Source organism: Budorcas taxicolor, chromosome 10 (assembly GCF_023091745.1).
Source record: "Budorcas taxicolor isolate Tak-1 chromosome 10, Takin1.1, whole genome shotgun sequence".
Classification (NCBI taxonomy): domain Eukaryota; kingdom Metazoa; phylum Chordata; class Mammalia; order Artiodactyla; family Bovidae; genus Budorcas; species Budorcas taxicolor.
In genome coordinates, this window is record NC_068919.1 from 44,029,429 (window position 1) to 44,047,028 (window position 17,600).

Here is a 17,600-nt window from a genome sequence, read left to right on the forward strand (position 1 = left end):
CTTCTCTGTGTCTCAGAGAATGCTGAGGCAGAGGACAAACCTGCCAGGACTTTACAGCTCTGCTTTTCCAAAACGACAAGCCATTTCACTCCTCTTTCTTCCGCATCAATAAATGTTCTCTCTCTACTGGATCAATCCCGTTAACAAACACTCTTTCTATAATGTCTGTCATAAAACAAAAACTCCCCAGATCCCACATTCTCCTTCAGCTACTGCCCCATTTTCAGGTTCCCTTCACAACAAAATTCATTAAAAGATTATACACTTTGCCTCTCACTTTATAGTGACTATAAAGAGGCTTTTCTTCCATCATTCCACCAGAACGGTTCTTCTGAAGGTCATCTTTCATTTCCATGCTGCCAAATAAATTCTACTTCTAGGTGGGCGGAGGAGGCTGGTAGGCTGCAGTCCATCGGGTCGCCAAGAGTCGAACACGACTGAGCAACTTCACTTTCACGCATTGGAGAAGGAAATGGCAACCCACTCCAGTGTTCTTGCCTGGAGAATCCCAGGGAAGGGGGAGCCTGGTGGGCTGCCGTCTATGGGGTCGCACAGAGTCAGACATGACTGAAGCGACTTAGCAGAAGCAGCAGGTATACTTAAAGAATTGAAAGCAGGGATTCAGATATTTGTATACCAATGTTCAAAGCAGCATTACTCACAACAGTCAGTAGTTTCCACAATCCAAATGTCTAACAATAGACAGATTAAACAAAATATGGCATATACATACAATGGAATACTATTCAGCCTTCAAAAGGAATGGAATTCTGATACATGCTACATCATGAATGAACCTAGAAAAATTATGCTAAGTAAAATAAACCATACACAAAAGAACAAATATTCTGAGTCTACTTATGTGAGGTGCTTAGGATAGACAAGTTTGGAAGTTCCCTGGCAGTCCAGTGGTTAGGACTTGGTGCTTTCACTGCTAGAGCCTGGGATCAATCCCTCATCATGGAACTAAGATCCCGCAAGCTGAGCTGCACAGCCAAAAAAGAAGACAAATTCATAGAGAAAGAAAGTACAATAGAGGTTACTAGGGGCTGGGGGGAGTGTGGAGGAAAGAGGAATTACTGTTTAATGGGTACAGAATTCCTGTCTGAGATGATAAAAAGTTCTAAACATGGATGGCTGCACAACACTGTGAATATACTTAACACCTCTGAACTGCATGCTTAAAAATGGTCAAGTTTATGTTATGTATATTTACCACAATAAAAATAAAATTAAAAGAAAAATCAAGGTCCTAGATTTTCTTTCCAAACCTGCTCCTCTCTCATTCATATCCCTTTATTTATTTCTTTTTCTTTTTTTTTTCATATCCCTTTAGAATAGCTATTCTAATCTTTCCAGAAGAACCCCATAACCAACCCTCAGGGAATCCTGTTAACTCTACTTTTGAAAGATACTCAATACCCCACCATTTCTTAAGATGCCCAGCGCTACTGCCCTGGTCCAGGCCACCACAATGTCTCTCTGGATTCAATAGCCTCCTCATGGCCTGTCTGTTTCTGCCCTTAACATTCCCCTTGTCTATTCACATCACAGCAGTCTGCGCTATTTCTTAAACATATTCAATATATTGGATCAAGTCACTCCAAAGTTTAAAACTCTCCAAAGGATTTTTGTCTCAGAATAAAAGACTAAGTCCTCACTATGACATATAGGTCCCCACTATGACCAACAGGTCCCCAGACAATCTGGCCCCCACTTCCTCTCTGATGCCTTCTCCTACTCCTCTCCCCCACTTTCCACTCCAGCTATACAGGGTTCCTTGTTCCTGCCTCTGGACGTCTGTACTAGCTTATTTACTCCTCTTCCTGGGATGCTTTCCCTCCTCGGTATCTACCTGGTTTCCTCTTTCTTTCTTCAGAACTTTGTTCAAATGTCAACTCTGTAGTGGGTCTTCTGGCATTCTTAGCCCCATCTCTTTATTTTTTCTCTACAGCACTTACCATCATAAATGGCAACCTACTCCAGTATTCTTGCCTGGAAAATCCTATGGACAAAGGGGCCTGGAGGGCTACAGTTCATGAAGTCACAAGAGTTGGACATGACTTAGTGACTACACCACCACCAAGTCACTTATTTAAATTTTTAAAAATTTGGACTTTCCTTACTAGGATAAAAGCTCCAAGAAGGCAAGGATCTTTGTTTTGCTTACTCCTTAGCACCTGGAATCATGCCTGGCACATGGTAGGCAATCAATCAATATTTGTTGGATGGAAAAAAAAAACAAAAAAATTGCCAATCTGTGCTTTTAGGTTATCTTAACCATGCTAAATACATACATGCTGGGAGCTGGACACTCTTAGGACTAAACTCTGGCTAAAAGCAGGTACTAGTCTATAATCTGTTATTCCTCAAGCTAAATTAGAACTTTTGTGTCTTGGGAAGTAGCCAGTAAGGCCCTATGTTTAATAAAAACTACGCTGACATATATTAACACAGTCAGAAAATGTCAAATAATGGGGAAAATGATGGATAAATGAAATTATAGAACAAGTGGTTCTCTGGATCCATTCATGCCTTCTAATAAAGATGAACACTAAAATTAACTTTCTCAATTGAATCTAAATCCAAGTTTCATGTGAATATTCCTGTTTCCAAGTTCTATTACTAAACTTCAGGAAGCTTACAAGAAACAGAGCTAAAGAGCAAAGAAGCCTACGGGAATAAAGAAAAGTAAGGCCTATGTGTTGGAAGAAGTGATTATTTTTTATGGTAAAATGCATTAAAGCAAAGCCAGCTTGGCAGAACCTGTACCTGCAGAAATGCATAATCTCTGAAACTGAGTCTTGGACACTAACAGACCACATTAAACACCAAAAAGTCAGAGACTTGAAAGAAAGAGAGTTTTGGTTTGAGAGTCAAAAGACTAAAATGCAGCTGACCTAGAGAAAGAGTAAATTAAGAAAAAGAAGGTTCACATTTGTGAAGAACGTAAATAAACTCTCAATGTCATATCTAGTTTAGAGAGGATATTAGATTAAGGGTCACTGAGATAGTGCAACAGACAGGCTAGGGAATGAGAGTTGTAAGACCAAGCAATTCAAAGCAACCATTTACAGTCAGTAACAGACTCCTCAGGACGCTGCTGCTGTTCCTGCCTTCACCAACACGACTCCTATCACCTGGTTTCCAGCCTGAGGAGCGGGGGAGGTGGGCTTACTCTTCTTTCATGCCTCATAAGTTTCATAGCTAACATAACAGGTAATTAACTACTAAACAGCCGTTTTCTTCTCCTCTCCAGAGGGAAACTGTTGACCAGCCATCTAGAAAACATTTCTCTTGCCATTTTCATAAGAGGGAAAAAAAAAAAAGTTTAGTGGCTCTTGGCAACCACTGCAGCCTCAGAGCCAAGTGGGCATTTTCACCAACTCCACAAGCCTCCATTTAATCCTTGTACTGAAATGATCAGAAAGTCCTACATGATGTCACTCTTCCCAACAAATCCCCAGATGACCCACATGTAAATCTTACACCTGTCTCCAAAGACTAACAGCTAAAGGAAACAGTTAAGAAGAAACTCATTGACAAAGAACGTATGTTTGCTTGGTTTGAACTTTGGGGAACTAGATAGGACATGAAATCAGGCTCCGAAATCTAGTTAGCTGAAAACCAACTCCAAGAAGATTGAGGTGATAATACTCAGAAAGAGAGAAGGAAATGAGTCTGATAAAAAGACCACAAGCACAACAGATCCAAAGAAGTATATCCTGAAAGCAACTGTGTTCTCTGATAAACAGCCCTCATTTAAAAAAAAAAAAGTTGTTCTCATTTTCCTTCAAAGCAATTCAAGGTGTTCACAGGATAAGTAGTACCCTGGGCCACACTGTACTGGAGGATAAGCATTTTCTCACATCAGAGTTAATGTATTGATCATGATACTTTGATGAGATGACTCCTGCATATTTGACTGGAGTTGGAAAAAGATCATGCCAACTGTCCCTAAGTGGGACAGCTGAACTCATGTACCAGTACCCAATGCAAATCATGTGCCTAATACCAAATACAAGGGGTTCCAGCTCAATGCCACAGAGACCATTCATATTTGCACCAATTGGGAGGAATAAGGATAGGTGATACTCAGCTTGGAGTCTTTCAGACACTTGTGGAAGATGATCTGGCTGAAGCCACACAGACTGGTATCCTGGTCCCTTCCTTATTTGTTGTTTAGTCACTAAGTTGTGTCCAACTCTTTGCAACCCCATGGACTGAAGCCCGCCAGGTCCCTCTGTCTATGGGATTCTCCAGGCAAGAAAATTGGAGTGGGTTGCCGTTAAAATTCCCAGTGTGACTGTCTGTGCTCTTGTGAATCCTATCTATACTGGAAACTCTACACAAAAGAGAACAGAAGGACTTATGTTTTCTCTAAAATTAACCTCATAACTTTGCTGCCCTGATTCTTCGAGACCAAAATGAAAATCATCCATTTGTAACAATTATTGTTGGTCTTAATTTTCATAGAGCAGGCTTTCACTCTAACTAGTAAGAACCAAAAGAAAATTGCTCTTAATCCCAAGTGGCTCAGTGGTAAAGAATCCACCTGGCAAGGTTCAATCCCTGGGTCAGGAAGATCCCCTGACCCAGGAGGAGGAAATGGCAACCCACTCCAGTATTCTTGCCTGGAAAATGCCACGGATGAAGGCATGAAATCCCATAGACAGAGGAGCCTGGCAGGCTACAGTCTGTGGGGTCACAAAGAGTCAGACATTACTGAGTGCACATGCAAAAATACTACATTGTAAGGCCCTTAACCATTCAAATCTACCCTAATATCTCAGAATGCTAGGACTCCTCTTGTTTTAAGGGCTCTGCTGACTTTATATTTTTATCTCGCAATGGCTGGTCTGACTCAGCTGGGAACAACTACTGAGGCAGAGTTCACAGAATCCTTTGACATGAGTTGACATATCAAGGTAAGATCATTATCAAGTAATACAGTGTTATTAACAGCAACAATACCCCTTTATCAAATAAAGGGAGTTTTGTCTTTTAGAACCAAACAGATTAAAATATTTTAAACAATCCAAATGAAAAATCACAGAAAAAGTGATTTTTGTACGGCTCTAAATTTTTGTACTACTGATTTTTGTATTATGTGCACAGTTCACATACTACAGAACCACTCTCCTTCATGGCTACAATACAGGTTTCCCTTGCTACATTTCCTTTCCTTTATTTTAAAAAGTCATTTTCAGGGACTTCCTTGGTGGTTCAGTGGACAAGACTTCATGCTCCCAATGCAGTGGGCCTGGGTTCGATTCGTAATTAGGGAACTAAGATCTCACATATGGCTGCTAAGCCCATGCACTCTAGAAAAGCCCAGGCGCTGCATCAAAAACCCAGCACACCCAAAATAAATCATAAAAATTAAATAAATAAAAAGTCATTTTCCTTAAAAGAAAATTCTTTTCTTCTGTACACTTCCCTGGTGGCTCAGAGGTTAAAGCGTCTGCCTGCAATGCTGGAGACCTGGGTTCGATCCCTGGGTCGGGAAGATCCCCTGCAGAAGGAAATGGCAACCCACCCAGTACTCTTGCCCGGAAAATGCCATGGATGAAGGTGCCTGGTAGGCTAGAGTCAAGGAGATCGCAAACAGTCATACACGACTGAGCAACTTCACTTCTCATGTATAACCCATGCAGACTAATGGTACTACCATTTACCCCTCACCACAGCTAGAAACAAAATCTAACCTGGACTTCTTTCTCTCACCCTTCACAGCCAATCAAATCACCAAGTCCTATAGACTTTATCTTCTAAACATTCCAATCATCTGGTCCTTTCATTCCAACTTGACAGCCAGAGCATTGCTGCCGGCCTCCATCATGCCTCCACCTGGAAAATCATCATAATTTCCTAAATTATCTACTTGTTTTCAGCTTGCCCCATCTAGTCCATTCCTTCCTACTTCTGTCAAAACAATTTTTCTAAAGTGCCTTCAGAATACTAAATTCCCTCACATGGCATTTAAGGCTTCTCACTTACCAACCAATGCCTGCCCCTCAATTTATTGTTATCACCATTAAATGAACACCTACTATATACCAGGCTATATGCTAGGGCACTGGAGATAACAAGGTTAGACACAGATGGTGATCTAAAGGAACTGTATGTGAATATATAATCACAGGAAAAAAAAAAGGGTTAAAGATGTAAATAGAAATATGAACACAGGAGCCCAGAGAAGGATGCAATTAACCCTGTCAGGGAGGAAATAGGCCGAGGTCAGGAAAGACTCTACAGGAGGCAATGAACAAAGAACTCTTTGCTCTTTCAAAGAATGAACAGAACTCTCATGATGGACATAAGCATGAAGATACAGGATAGTACGTTGAGGAAGATATAAATTTTGCTCTCTTCAAGGATCGCCTTTTTTAGTAACCCTCCCACCTGCCTCCCTCCAGTCAAGGTGAGTTAGGAGTTGGATCTCCTTTATGTATTCCTTTGGACATATGATAATTATCATAGTTGGGTTTTCTTGTCACAGTCTCTTGCAGCAGACTTAAAAGATCAAGAGAAGATGGAATATCTTGTTAAAACTCTGGATTCTTAATGTGCACAGTGCCTGCACATGACACAGTGGTCAATAAATGCTTGTTGAATGTGTGATTATATAATGTTTTGAGCAATAAAATCTTAAATTAGAAGATAATTTGCCTCTTGGTTCATATAGTATACTTGACAAATTAAGAAGCCTTTCAACAGACTGAAGAAAGACAGCAAGATTGTAAAGTTACAGCAGATTCCTTCTAGATCAAACAGACTGCTTTCTCTCTAAGCCTGGGTGGTGGTGGTGGTGTTGCTGTTTAGTTGCAAGTCATGTCTGACTCTTGAGACCCCATGGACTGTAGCCCACCAGGCTTCTCCATTAATTGGATTTCCCAGGCAAGATTACTGGAGTGGACTGCCATTTCTTTCTCTGGGGGATCCTCCCAACCCAAGAATCGAATTTGCATCTCTTGCATTGGCAGGTGGACTCTTTGCCACTGAGCTGCCAGGCAAGTCTGAGTTTACTTACAGGTAACATGAAGGTGTCATATTAAGTGACTGAATCTACCTGCATAAAACCTTGCATTTGTCCCTACCCCTTCTGTCTAATTCCACAGGCATTTCCTAGAACAGATTTTTTTTAAGAAGTTTTTTCTTTTTTTGGATGTGGATCATTTTTAAAAGTCTTCGTTGAATTTGTTACAATACTGTTTCTGTTTTCCGTTTTTTGGCAGAGAGGCATGTGGGATCTTAGTCCCTGACCAGGGATCAAACCTGTACCCCTTGCACTGGAATGCAAAGTCTTAACCACTGGACTGCCAGGAAAGTCTCTAGAACAGATTTTAAAAATATATTCAACTGGGATGACAAGAGCCTTCTCACTAGACTTCCTACCTTCAGTCTCTTCACAGCAATTCATCTTCCACATTGCTGCCATATTCATTTTCTGGCTCCAATGATTTTCAAAACATCCCTTCCCATCCCACAACTGACTAGAGAGAAAAGTCTAACCTCTGCAGCCTATCCTCAAAGTTATCTACCATCTGACCACAGCATACATTTCCATTCAACAAACTGGTCTGCTATTATTCTGCATACAGGCTCATGACTTCTTACCTCACATTACTCTCTCCTTAGAATATGCTTTTCTATCTATAAGTACGAAGACTTAAACAGAAACTCCAATTCTACCATTTACTGATTGACAGTACACAAGTTATTTTAACTTTGAGTCTTAAGTTCTCTCATCGCTAAAAGAGGGGTACTGATACTGTTTGGTATCAAGTTGTTATGAGGATTAAAAAATAACATAATAGGTTGGGCACATAATAACTAATCAAAAAGTGATAGGTTTTATTATTACTACACTTCAAGGCTAATTCAAAAGCCATAATCCTAAGATGTTCAATATTGCTAATGATTAGAGAAATCCAAGTCAAAACTGTAATGAGCCACAACCTTACACTGGTCAGAATGGCCATCATTCTGACTACTGTAGACTACAGTCTACAAATAACAAACGCAGGAGAAAGTGTGGAGAAAACAGAATCCTGCTACATTGTTGGTGGGAATTAAGTTCGTGCAGTCACTATTCAAAACACTAGAGAGGTTCCCCAGAAAACTAAAAACAGAATTATCAGATGATCCAGCAATCCCACTCCTGGGCATACATCCAGACAAAACAATAATTCAAAATGATATATGCACCCTATGTTCATAGCAGCACTGTTCACAATAGCCAAAACATGGAAACAACCTTAAGTGTCCATCGGCAGATGAGTGAATAAAGAAGATGTACTATATATAGACGCACAAATGATATGTAATTGTATATACATACACAATGGAATACTACTCAGCCATAAAGAGTAAAATAATGCCAACTGCAGCAACATGGATGCAACAAGAGATCATTGTACTAAGTCAGTCAGAAAGAGAAAGACAAATACTGTATGATATCACTTATATGTGGAACCTAAGGTGAGTCACTCTGGAGAAGGAACTAGCAACCCACTCCAATATTCTTGCCTGGAGAATCCCACGGACAGAGGAGCCTGGCAGGCTATAGACCATGGAGTGGCAAGAGTCGGACACGACTCAATGTCTAAACCACCACCACCACACCAAAGTGAGTCACTCAGTCATGCCTGATTCTCTGCAGCCCCACGGACTGCAGCCCACAAGGCTCCTCTGTCCATGGGATTCTCCAGGAAAGGATACAGGGGTCGTTTGTTATTTCCTTCTCCAGGCGATCTTCCTGACCCAGGGATAGAACCCGGGTCTCCTGCATTGCAGGCAGATTCTCCACCGACTGAGCTACCAGGGATTACTTGTGGAACCTAAAATATGCCGCAAACGAACCTATCTACAAAACAGACACACAGACATACTTGTGGTTGCCAAAGGGGAAGGAGGGTGGAGGGGTTATGGACTGGAAGTTTGGGGTTAGTAGACACAAACTATTACATATAGAATGGATAAACAACAATGTCCTAATGTATAGCAAAGCAAACTATATTTAAGATCCTGGCATAAGCCATATTGAAAAAGAATATTAAAAAGAATAAATACATGTGTTAACTGAGTCACTCTGCCAAAATTAATAAATCACAAATCAACTATTCTTCAATAAAAATAAATATATAAATGGCCAGTAAATATTTGAAAAGATGATTGTATGCTTGTGTTTAACTGCTCAGTCATGTCTGACTCTTTGCAACCCCATGGACTGCAGCCCATCAGGCTCCTCTGTCCACGGGGATTCACCAGGCAAGAATACTGGAGTGGGTTGCCCTTTCCTTCTCCAGGGGATCTTCCCAACCCAGGGATCAAACTCAGGTCTCCCGCACTGCACGTGGATTCTTTACCAAAAATGTCACCAAATGGTCAAAAAAATTGAATGAAAATAACAAAGTACAGTTTTCACCCACTTTATTAGTAAACATTAAATTGACTATTAAGAATCAGTTTTGGTTAGTATATTAGTATAGGAAAGACTCACAACATTGGCAGAATTTTAAATTAGATTTTTCTTTAAGAGTGGTAACTTAAAAGAAAAAAGAATGGTAACTTAGCAGTTTGTAACAACTTTTAAATGTATGTACCTCAGACTCTAAGTTCTACTCCTCAGAGTTTATCCTGAAGAAATACTGAGTCCCCATGGGGAAAACTAAAAAGAAGCCACATTCCTAGTAAAGTCCTCCTCCCAGCTGGAAGCAACCTCTCGCTCCTTTAAATTCCTCAGAGGTAGTCTTTACTTCTCTTAAGATAGTTTTCTTTGCTTTCTATTTTGTTATTTGGTTGTTTATAAATCTGGTTGCAGATATATCTTATCTACCTGGTGGTCTTTCAAACATTCTGAGAACAGAACTCATGGCTGATTCACCTTTTTGTTTCTCTTAGTGCCTAAAACAAAGGCACTCAAGCACTGATAAATGTATAAATAATAAAAAAAACTTAAGAATTATATGTTCATTTTCAGATGAAAAGATACACATTAAAGAATTCATATAAATGCACAGAAAAGTGTTCATATCCCTTTCTTCTCTTCAGGATAAGTACAACAGGAGGCATAATGCTTCCTGGATTATTTTAAAACATACATGGTTGTCCTCACCTCATCAAGTGGCCACTTGATATCCAGGTTGCAAACAACTCAAAAGACAGTCTGTTCTGACCTAAAAACTCAAGGAAATGTTCTAGTCTTCATGAGAACTCCAAAAATACATTCCCTGTCTCCCTCAAGTGAGTTGAGATCTTAAAAAATTGCCTAGGGCTGACTGGGCTAGTCGTTGCAGACACAGTTCCCCTCTTTGTTGGGGCTGAGAGGCAGCCCTCAAGATGCCTTAGAAACCATACATGCTAGGCCTATGAACTGGCAGGTTTTCTTAGTAAAACAGAGAAAACACTTTCACATAATTTAAAAGGGAATCTGAGGATTCTGCATTTTTCAATGCCAATGCCTGGTCTGAATACTGACTACTATTTAATTTCTCACCTCTCAAGTCTTACAGACAACCCTTTGGTGATAGAAGCTGATGGTTTCCACACATGAAATGATATACGCAATCTTCCTGAAGATCTGTAACACATGGATACTCTTACAGAAAATGGAACAAGTAAGACTCTCTTCCCCACTGGAAAACAGTACTTACTTTGCTGATGTCAATTTATAGGAACCCAGCAATAGAACTGGTCCAGCATTAATTCTTTAAATACAGGATCTTGGCTCTTACAAAAGTCTTAAGATCAAATGGACTGAAAAATCAGTAAGCTAGCAGGAGAGGAATGGATTCAGTATAGAAGTGGAATAATCAATGACCTCAGAGATTTCAGACAAATCAGATTTTCTATTGAAGGCAGAGATATAAATATCACAAACACAACACAGACACAGAGAAACAAAAGCCTCCAACTCAACTTTCTGTTTGAAAACTTGTTAGGTCTAGAGAACTGTTCAAACCACAGCTGCTAATGGTTATGGATTTGGCAATCAAAATGTCTTTGTTAAAAAAGAAAAAAAAAAGGTTTTAACTGCCTACTATTGAGGTTACAAACCACAGCCTTGATGCACTGCTGCAGTCAACATCCTCCCTGCTGTTTTTGAGAGCTTACATCTGCTGCTGGCAGATAAAACCCTGGCAAGGCATGGGCTGCTTCCAGGGGAATACAGAAGAAGTCTTAACTAGACTGCTCTCACCTACCTTTCTTTCCTGAGTTGAGGCTACAGCCTTTTCTGCATTGCTCCTAACTTGTTTAGGTTGATCAGCGGCCATTACTCAGGACAACCGACAGTCTAGCAGGATTTTTTTCCTGGCACAAATCAGCCATGCCAGCCATACTACTTTTAGAAGATAAAAGGAAGACGAGTTCTTCGCTCAGGGGAAAGCATTTTAAGCACATATTTCTAAAGCCACTTATAGTGTAGTGCACTTGATTTTAAACCACCACCAATAAAACCTTTTCTGTTATTTCTTTTAAGGAACTAAATAACCACACTATGCCCAAAATAGTGTACTTTAACTTATCAAAGAAAGGCCAAGAATGAAAGCTCAGGAAGTAAATTACTGACTTCCTTTGGGGACGAAAAAATTTAGGAACAAGATAGAGAGATAAAATATGGTCCCAAGTCACAAAGGAGATTAGTTTCGGTTAAAATAAAAATTACTAGGTCTACACAGGTTTTCAAAGAAAATGCAGTTCAGCTTGGTGATGAGAAATGAGCATGAAGATGCACAAAGAAGACATAGGTCAAGAAACTGCTTCCTGGATTATTGTCCCTCAGTGAGCTGATCTATGAGGACCAAGAAAACCTCAAATGTATTTAGACCAGCACTTGCTAACTATATATACCACAAGATACTGGTATGTAAATATGGGGGGAGTGGGGGTGGCAGGGGGTGGGGTTGTGGTCAAAAAGCTATGAGAACACTGTATACTATATTGATCAAATAAGAGAATTACTTCAGAGAGTCATAATGGACACTAGCACATTAAGGGCTCTGAGAAATTCTGCAGCAAACAAATAAATTTATTAAATCTAAAAAAATGTTCCAAATCTGCATAAATTTTCTATGCATCCACCCCTTACTATGCAAGAAACCCCTTACTCCTTCCCTTCTTTTTCCCCAGAGAACACCTATGCCGTGGAATGGTTTGGGAAATGCTAGTCTAGAGCTATTATTTCTAAACTCTCAACTCATTCTTGAAAAAATGAGAATAACATTAGTAAAACAGACTAGGCAATCACAATTCTTACATCACAGAACCCTAACTCAAACAGAGACAGGTGGATGACCAAAGGTGCTTGGGACATTTTCCAAAAGATAGCCAAATACCAAAGCTACAACCTTTCAAAGTGGTAACAGCCTTAACCAAGAAATAATCCCCTAAAAGAGCTATTATCAATTCTGGATACATTCATGTGCTACTCTCAGAAACAGAAGTGGGGGGGAAACAATGGGGAAAAGCCACAGCAAAGCTGACCATAGGGAAAACAGATATGGGGCTCCTGTTTGATGGAAGTCTCGTGGCTTTTGCATTTGGGGATACTCTAATGTTATACACATCAGGAAAATTCATAAAGAGTTGCCAGGACCTCCAACTGGGAACACATGGAGCATGTACTTCTGGGTGCTGCCCTCATCATCCTCAGGATAAGACAGAAAATAAGCTCAAGGAGGGGTACCATGCTGACTGAAATAGAGAAATTCTTGAGAAACCAAAAAGATTTATTCTGTTAACTGAGTCTCTAATTTCCATACACCTTGTGGTACTCTAGAGACTAGGATTACAGCCTCCTACCCTTCTCAACACAAATTTGTGGCAGAAAGAAGATTGGTTAACTGCCTAGAAACTGAATTCATTTGACCCTGAATCAAGTGGCGGTCTGCCTGATCAACAAATGAGATAATAAAGGAAGGCCCCTGGCCAAAACCCACCACACACTGGGCCAGATGCTCCTGTGCTCTCTTTGAGAATGCAGCAATCCAGCGAAGGAAATATGACATATCAAGTGATATTAAGCTCTTCATGGATCTCTAAAATTGTAAAGTCTACATCAACATAAGGAATTGTTACAATTATTATTTTTAGAATGAAAAAAAAGGAAAAAGGGAGGAGAGGAGAGGAGAGAAGACACTGAAAAAATGGGCAAAACGTCCATAGATAGAATCGGCACAAGGGTGTGGAAAACAAATGGCCTTCACGTATCTGCAGTTTTGCCTAGGTCTAGATCAGGTACTAAGGGCAAAACAGAAGGGCCGGAGTCAAAATTCATACCAAATGAAAGCATTATACTCACAAACACAAAGTAATCAGAAAAGGGGTGAGGAGGCAATCCACAAGAAACTGAAATACAGAAAACTAGAGGGATATTAACTATTGGCTAAAGCCTGTGAGGAACGAATAGAAAAAGTGAGATGGATGGGAACAGTTTTTTTGTTTTTTTTAATGTATTTGGCTGCCCTGGGTCTTAGCTGTGGCACGTGGAGTATAGCTCCCTGACCAGGGATCAAACCCGTGCTTTCCACATTGGGAATTTGGAGTCTCAGCCACTGGACCACCAGGAAAGTCCTTGGTTTTTCTTCTTTTTTCTAAGCAGACACTTAATTAATAATGACAGGCAATTAAGAGTTTCTGAAAAACAAAGAATTAACTGAGAAAATTAAGCTGAAGAACATATTCTTAAGTACAGTGGTGGAACCCCTACTGCATAACGTAACTGTTCCAAAAAACAGGAAAATCATACTTTTAGGTAAGACTCTTTAAGGACGGGACTTTCATATTTTGGATTCCTGCTAGTCTGAGTCTTGACATAAGGATCTGAATTTCTGAAGTTTTCCAATTAAGCTAAAGTCCTTCAGCTCCCTCTGCTGTTCAAAGCTGAACTCTGCGCTTTCTGCTCAGTCGTGTCCGACTCAGCAACCCCAGGCTCCTGTCAGAGGATTTCTCAGGCAAAATACTGGAATGGGTTGCCATTTCCTTCTCCAGGGGATCTTGCCAACCCAGGGACCGAACATGCACTTCTGGCATTGGCAGGCGGATTCTTTACCACTGAGCCACCTGGAAATCTTTAGCAATCAAAATAAATAAAAATACATACAAGATGCATATACAAACACAAACACATACCCAAAGATGGCATGGTCCAGGCAGGCAGAGTTCAAACATACACGTCTTTCATGAATTCTCTAGGCTGGACCAAATGTTTCAGAGTATATAACAAAATCTACCATTCCCACCATCTACCTGAAATAATTCAAGGAATAATGAACAGTTTCTTCCCCAAGAACAGGAAAGCTTTATTAAGGAAAAGGCTTCTACATTCATTAGTCAGATTGTGGCAGTAGCTTTCTAGGCAGAAATGTACAGGTACCAGTCCTCCACATCATCACTATATTTTTGTTTGTTTGTTTCCTTCTGCTTTGGTCTTTTCTCTCTCCAGTATTTCCTCCTTAGGAGATTCTCCTCACATGTCTAAATTCAGTTTCTAGCTCCTTACCATATACAGGATACTCTGAGCTGAAGAAGCTACAGGACAGCTATCCTGGCAAATCAAGCATCTGTCCAAAAGAAATGTTCTTTACTCACCTGATCCTTAAACTGCTTCTGGGATAAGCAGTCAATTAGGTCCACACAGCCCAGAAGACAGCCTGATGGATAGTCATTGGGAAATTCCACATCTAAATTGAGAGTAACAGAAGGATTATATACATTTCCTTCTTTGTGACCCTGGAACTCACAAATCTGTTTTCAATTCTGAATAAATTATTTTCTCATCTGTTTATAGACATAAGGAAAACTATCAAGCTTGTTACCTAGCATAATTGTTTAAATTTTAACAAAAAAGTTGGTTAACTGGCTTAGTCCACTATCCACATCCTAAGCTATAGGAAAATAAGCCTCAAACCACTGAAGTTCAGGGACCCCACAACTTCACTTCAAACATATCAATTCCACTATACTCAGCTGGATCAGACTAGAGTCTGGTAGTGCTGGGTTCCAGAAATTTGAGGTTTCAAGAGAGCAACTATAAAAAAGTAGTAAAAAAACATAAGAATGTCAGAATACAGATTTTAAAGAACCCAATCATATCAGTCAAAACAAAAAAATTCTTTTTAAGGAAACATGCACTTCTGATTCCTAAAGCTTGATTTCTTAACTTTTAAAGGTGGTTCTGTAATTATTCTCTCATTTTACCTTCAAAACTACTATATGCATTGAATCAGGGAAGGAAACCAAGACAATCAATGGTCAGAAATTTATATTCTATTTTTTAGGATATAAATTGGGAGTGCTTGCAGTGATTCTCATAACTCACTGCTGAAGTCAACTAACTTTGATCTGTCCAAATCTGATTGCAGATGTCTATTTGAGTCACTCTCAATGAAAAAAGGTCTTATTTGTGGTTGTTCTTCCCAATCTAAAGATCTCAGAATTTATAGTAGTTATTTTACTCTCATAATAACAAAAAATGTAGAAAATTAAGACTAGTTGGTTGATTCCTGGTGCTGGGAACTGAGATTTTTCTTTGTCTTGTTTGGGGACTTAATGCTTTGAATAGCTGTCCATGCTTTGCCACACACACACATAGTTTAAAGTCCCTTTCAGCCAAAAAAAACCCCCAAAAAAGCCACAGGAAGAAGGAAGTGAAAGAGGATGAACGTCAATGGCTTCTCTCCACAAAGTAAGACTGAAATTAGAAGAGTATGTGGCTGTTACCTTTCCCACGGAGGAGGAGATAAGTAGTCTGGAGTTCTGAGACTTCTTGAGGAGAGGGTCTTTTTGCTGTGGCTGCTATCCAAAGTCTTCCTCTGTGAGGGGTGTACCAACTTCTGCCCTCCACCCTTAAACAAATACAAATTTAGTGGGAAGAATCTAAATGCTAGTGTCTACTAAAAAAACGTAGTGATGCTTTGATTCCTAGTATGTGGAGGACTGGTACATGGACATTTCTGCCTAAAAAAACTATTGCCATGACCTAGCTAATAACTGTAGAGTCCTCCTCCCATAGAGGATCTCACAGGTTCGAGCTAAGTCGCTCAGGCATGTCCGACCCTGCAACCCTATGGGCTGCAGCCCACCAGGGTCCTCTGTCCATGGTTTCTCCAGACAAAAATACTGGAGTAGGTTGCTATTTCATTCTCCAGGAGGATCTCATTAACATACAGCAAATTATCCAGGTGAGCCAAGAGATTTACAGATGATATATCTCACCACAAGGGGCATTTCTGGTAGAAAAAAAAAATTTCTCCTATAATACCTCTCACTTGAATATGAACCCTGTTCCCTAGTTTTCCCTTTCATTAGAACAAATCATCTCTCTCAGATCCTATTTTTTACCTATCTCTGTAACTCAGAAATGAAGCTTTCACCAGCCTTTGGACCTCCACGATCCAAATCTTCCGTTTTCAAAGCATCCGAGATGTACCACAAAAATTAAAATCCCTGCCTTTGAGTCATAAAAGATTTGTTCATTGTTCTCTAACCTGACAGAAAAATCCCCACCCACACATAACTCCTGAAGAATAGTACTTTCACAGTTACTATTTAAGAGTTTAACTAGATAAAAATGCTATCATCTTTAAATTGCAAACACATTAATTTATATTTTCCAAGTATTTTATAAGGGTTATATTCTTTGTAGATAATTAAACAACCTGTTAACTAATTTGAAAGAAACTTTAAGTGGAATAACAAAATGCAATCAAGAGAATGTTACAGCTATCTACTTTCTAAGGATTACAAAAGATGTGTCTCCTTTAGTTTCTACAATACAAAATAAAGTAGCTGGATAACATAACCCTATTACATGTGCCTTATAATGGGAAACAGAAATTCTCTTATCCTTAGTTTTCTAACAGAGATGAATTGGAAGAGTACCAGGCACGTGGTAGATACCCAAGAAGTGGAGAATGTATCAATATATTTCTTCCCTCTACTCCAAATGATCCCAAGGGATACTGGGAAAATAGTCTCACAAATGTGGCAGAACCACCCACTTTGTTTCTCTGGGATTAGTGACTGTGGGTTGGATGCTGTTCATCCTGTTCTTTTCAGTGAGAAAATATGGGTAACACAGATCCAAAATAAGATGAGAGCAATATAAACATTCGGATTCCCTCAGCAAAAAGCAAGCTGTTTCGTATTCTACTTTGGGAAAGAAAGACACCTCAGCTGCAGAGAACGGAATAAGAGCAGACATCTGAGGGCCCAGGGACCCTGGAGCAGCAGATTCACATGCACTTGTAATGCCACTTTGTACATGGATTACGGAACATTTAGGAGGCAAAGCAGCAAAGCCGGACTTTCAAGAAGGGAGAAAAATGGTAATGCACCTTCACGGAAGGTAAATCACAGCTAACAACATTAAAGTTGAAATGACTGCTCCTAAGTTCTGATAATAATTTTCTTTCAAGAAAGCAGAGAAATGACTGACGCTTACAAAGTAAGAGTTGAAACAGCACTTTGAAAACCAGAACTCTAGATCCACATCTGGCACTAACTAGGCTTTGCAACTCAGAGCAACCTATTGGGTTGGTCAAAATGTTTGTTTGGGTTTTTTGTTTTTTTTGTTTTTTTATTTTTGGCTGCAC

At 39.8% G+C, this 17,600-nt stretch overlaps 1 protein-coding gene across 2 annotated transcripts in view; it reads right to left on the bottom strand.

Annotated features, from left to right (window-relative positions):
* The window catches only part of TRIP4 (thyroid hormone receptor interactor 4), a 50,387-nt gene that overhangs the window by 7,982 nt on the left and 24,805 nt on the right, over positions 1-17,600 (bottom strand). For both annotated transcript variants that reach the window (XM_052646889.1, XM_052646888.1), the window contains exons 10-11: positions 15,727-15,851; positions 14,596-14,687 (exon numbers count right to left, since the gene is read on the bottom strand). In XM_052646889.1, coding sequence (XP_052502849.1) covers positions 14,596-14,687; positions 15,727-15,851 — 217 coding nt within the window. The remainder of the gene's footprint in view (positions 1-14,595; positions 14,688-15,726; positions 15,852-17,600) is intronic.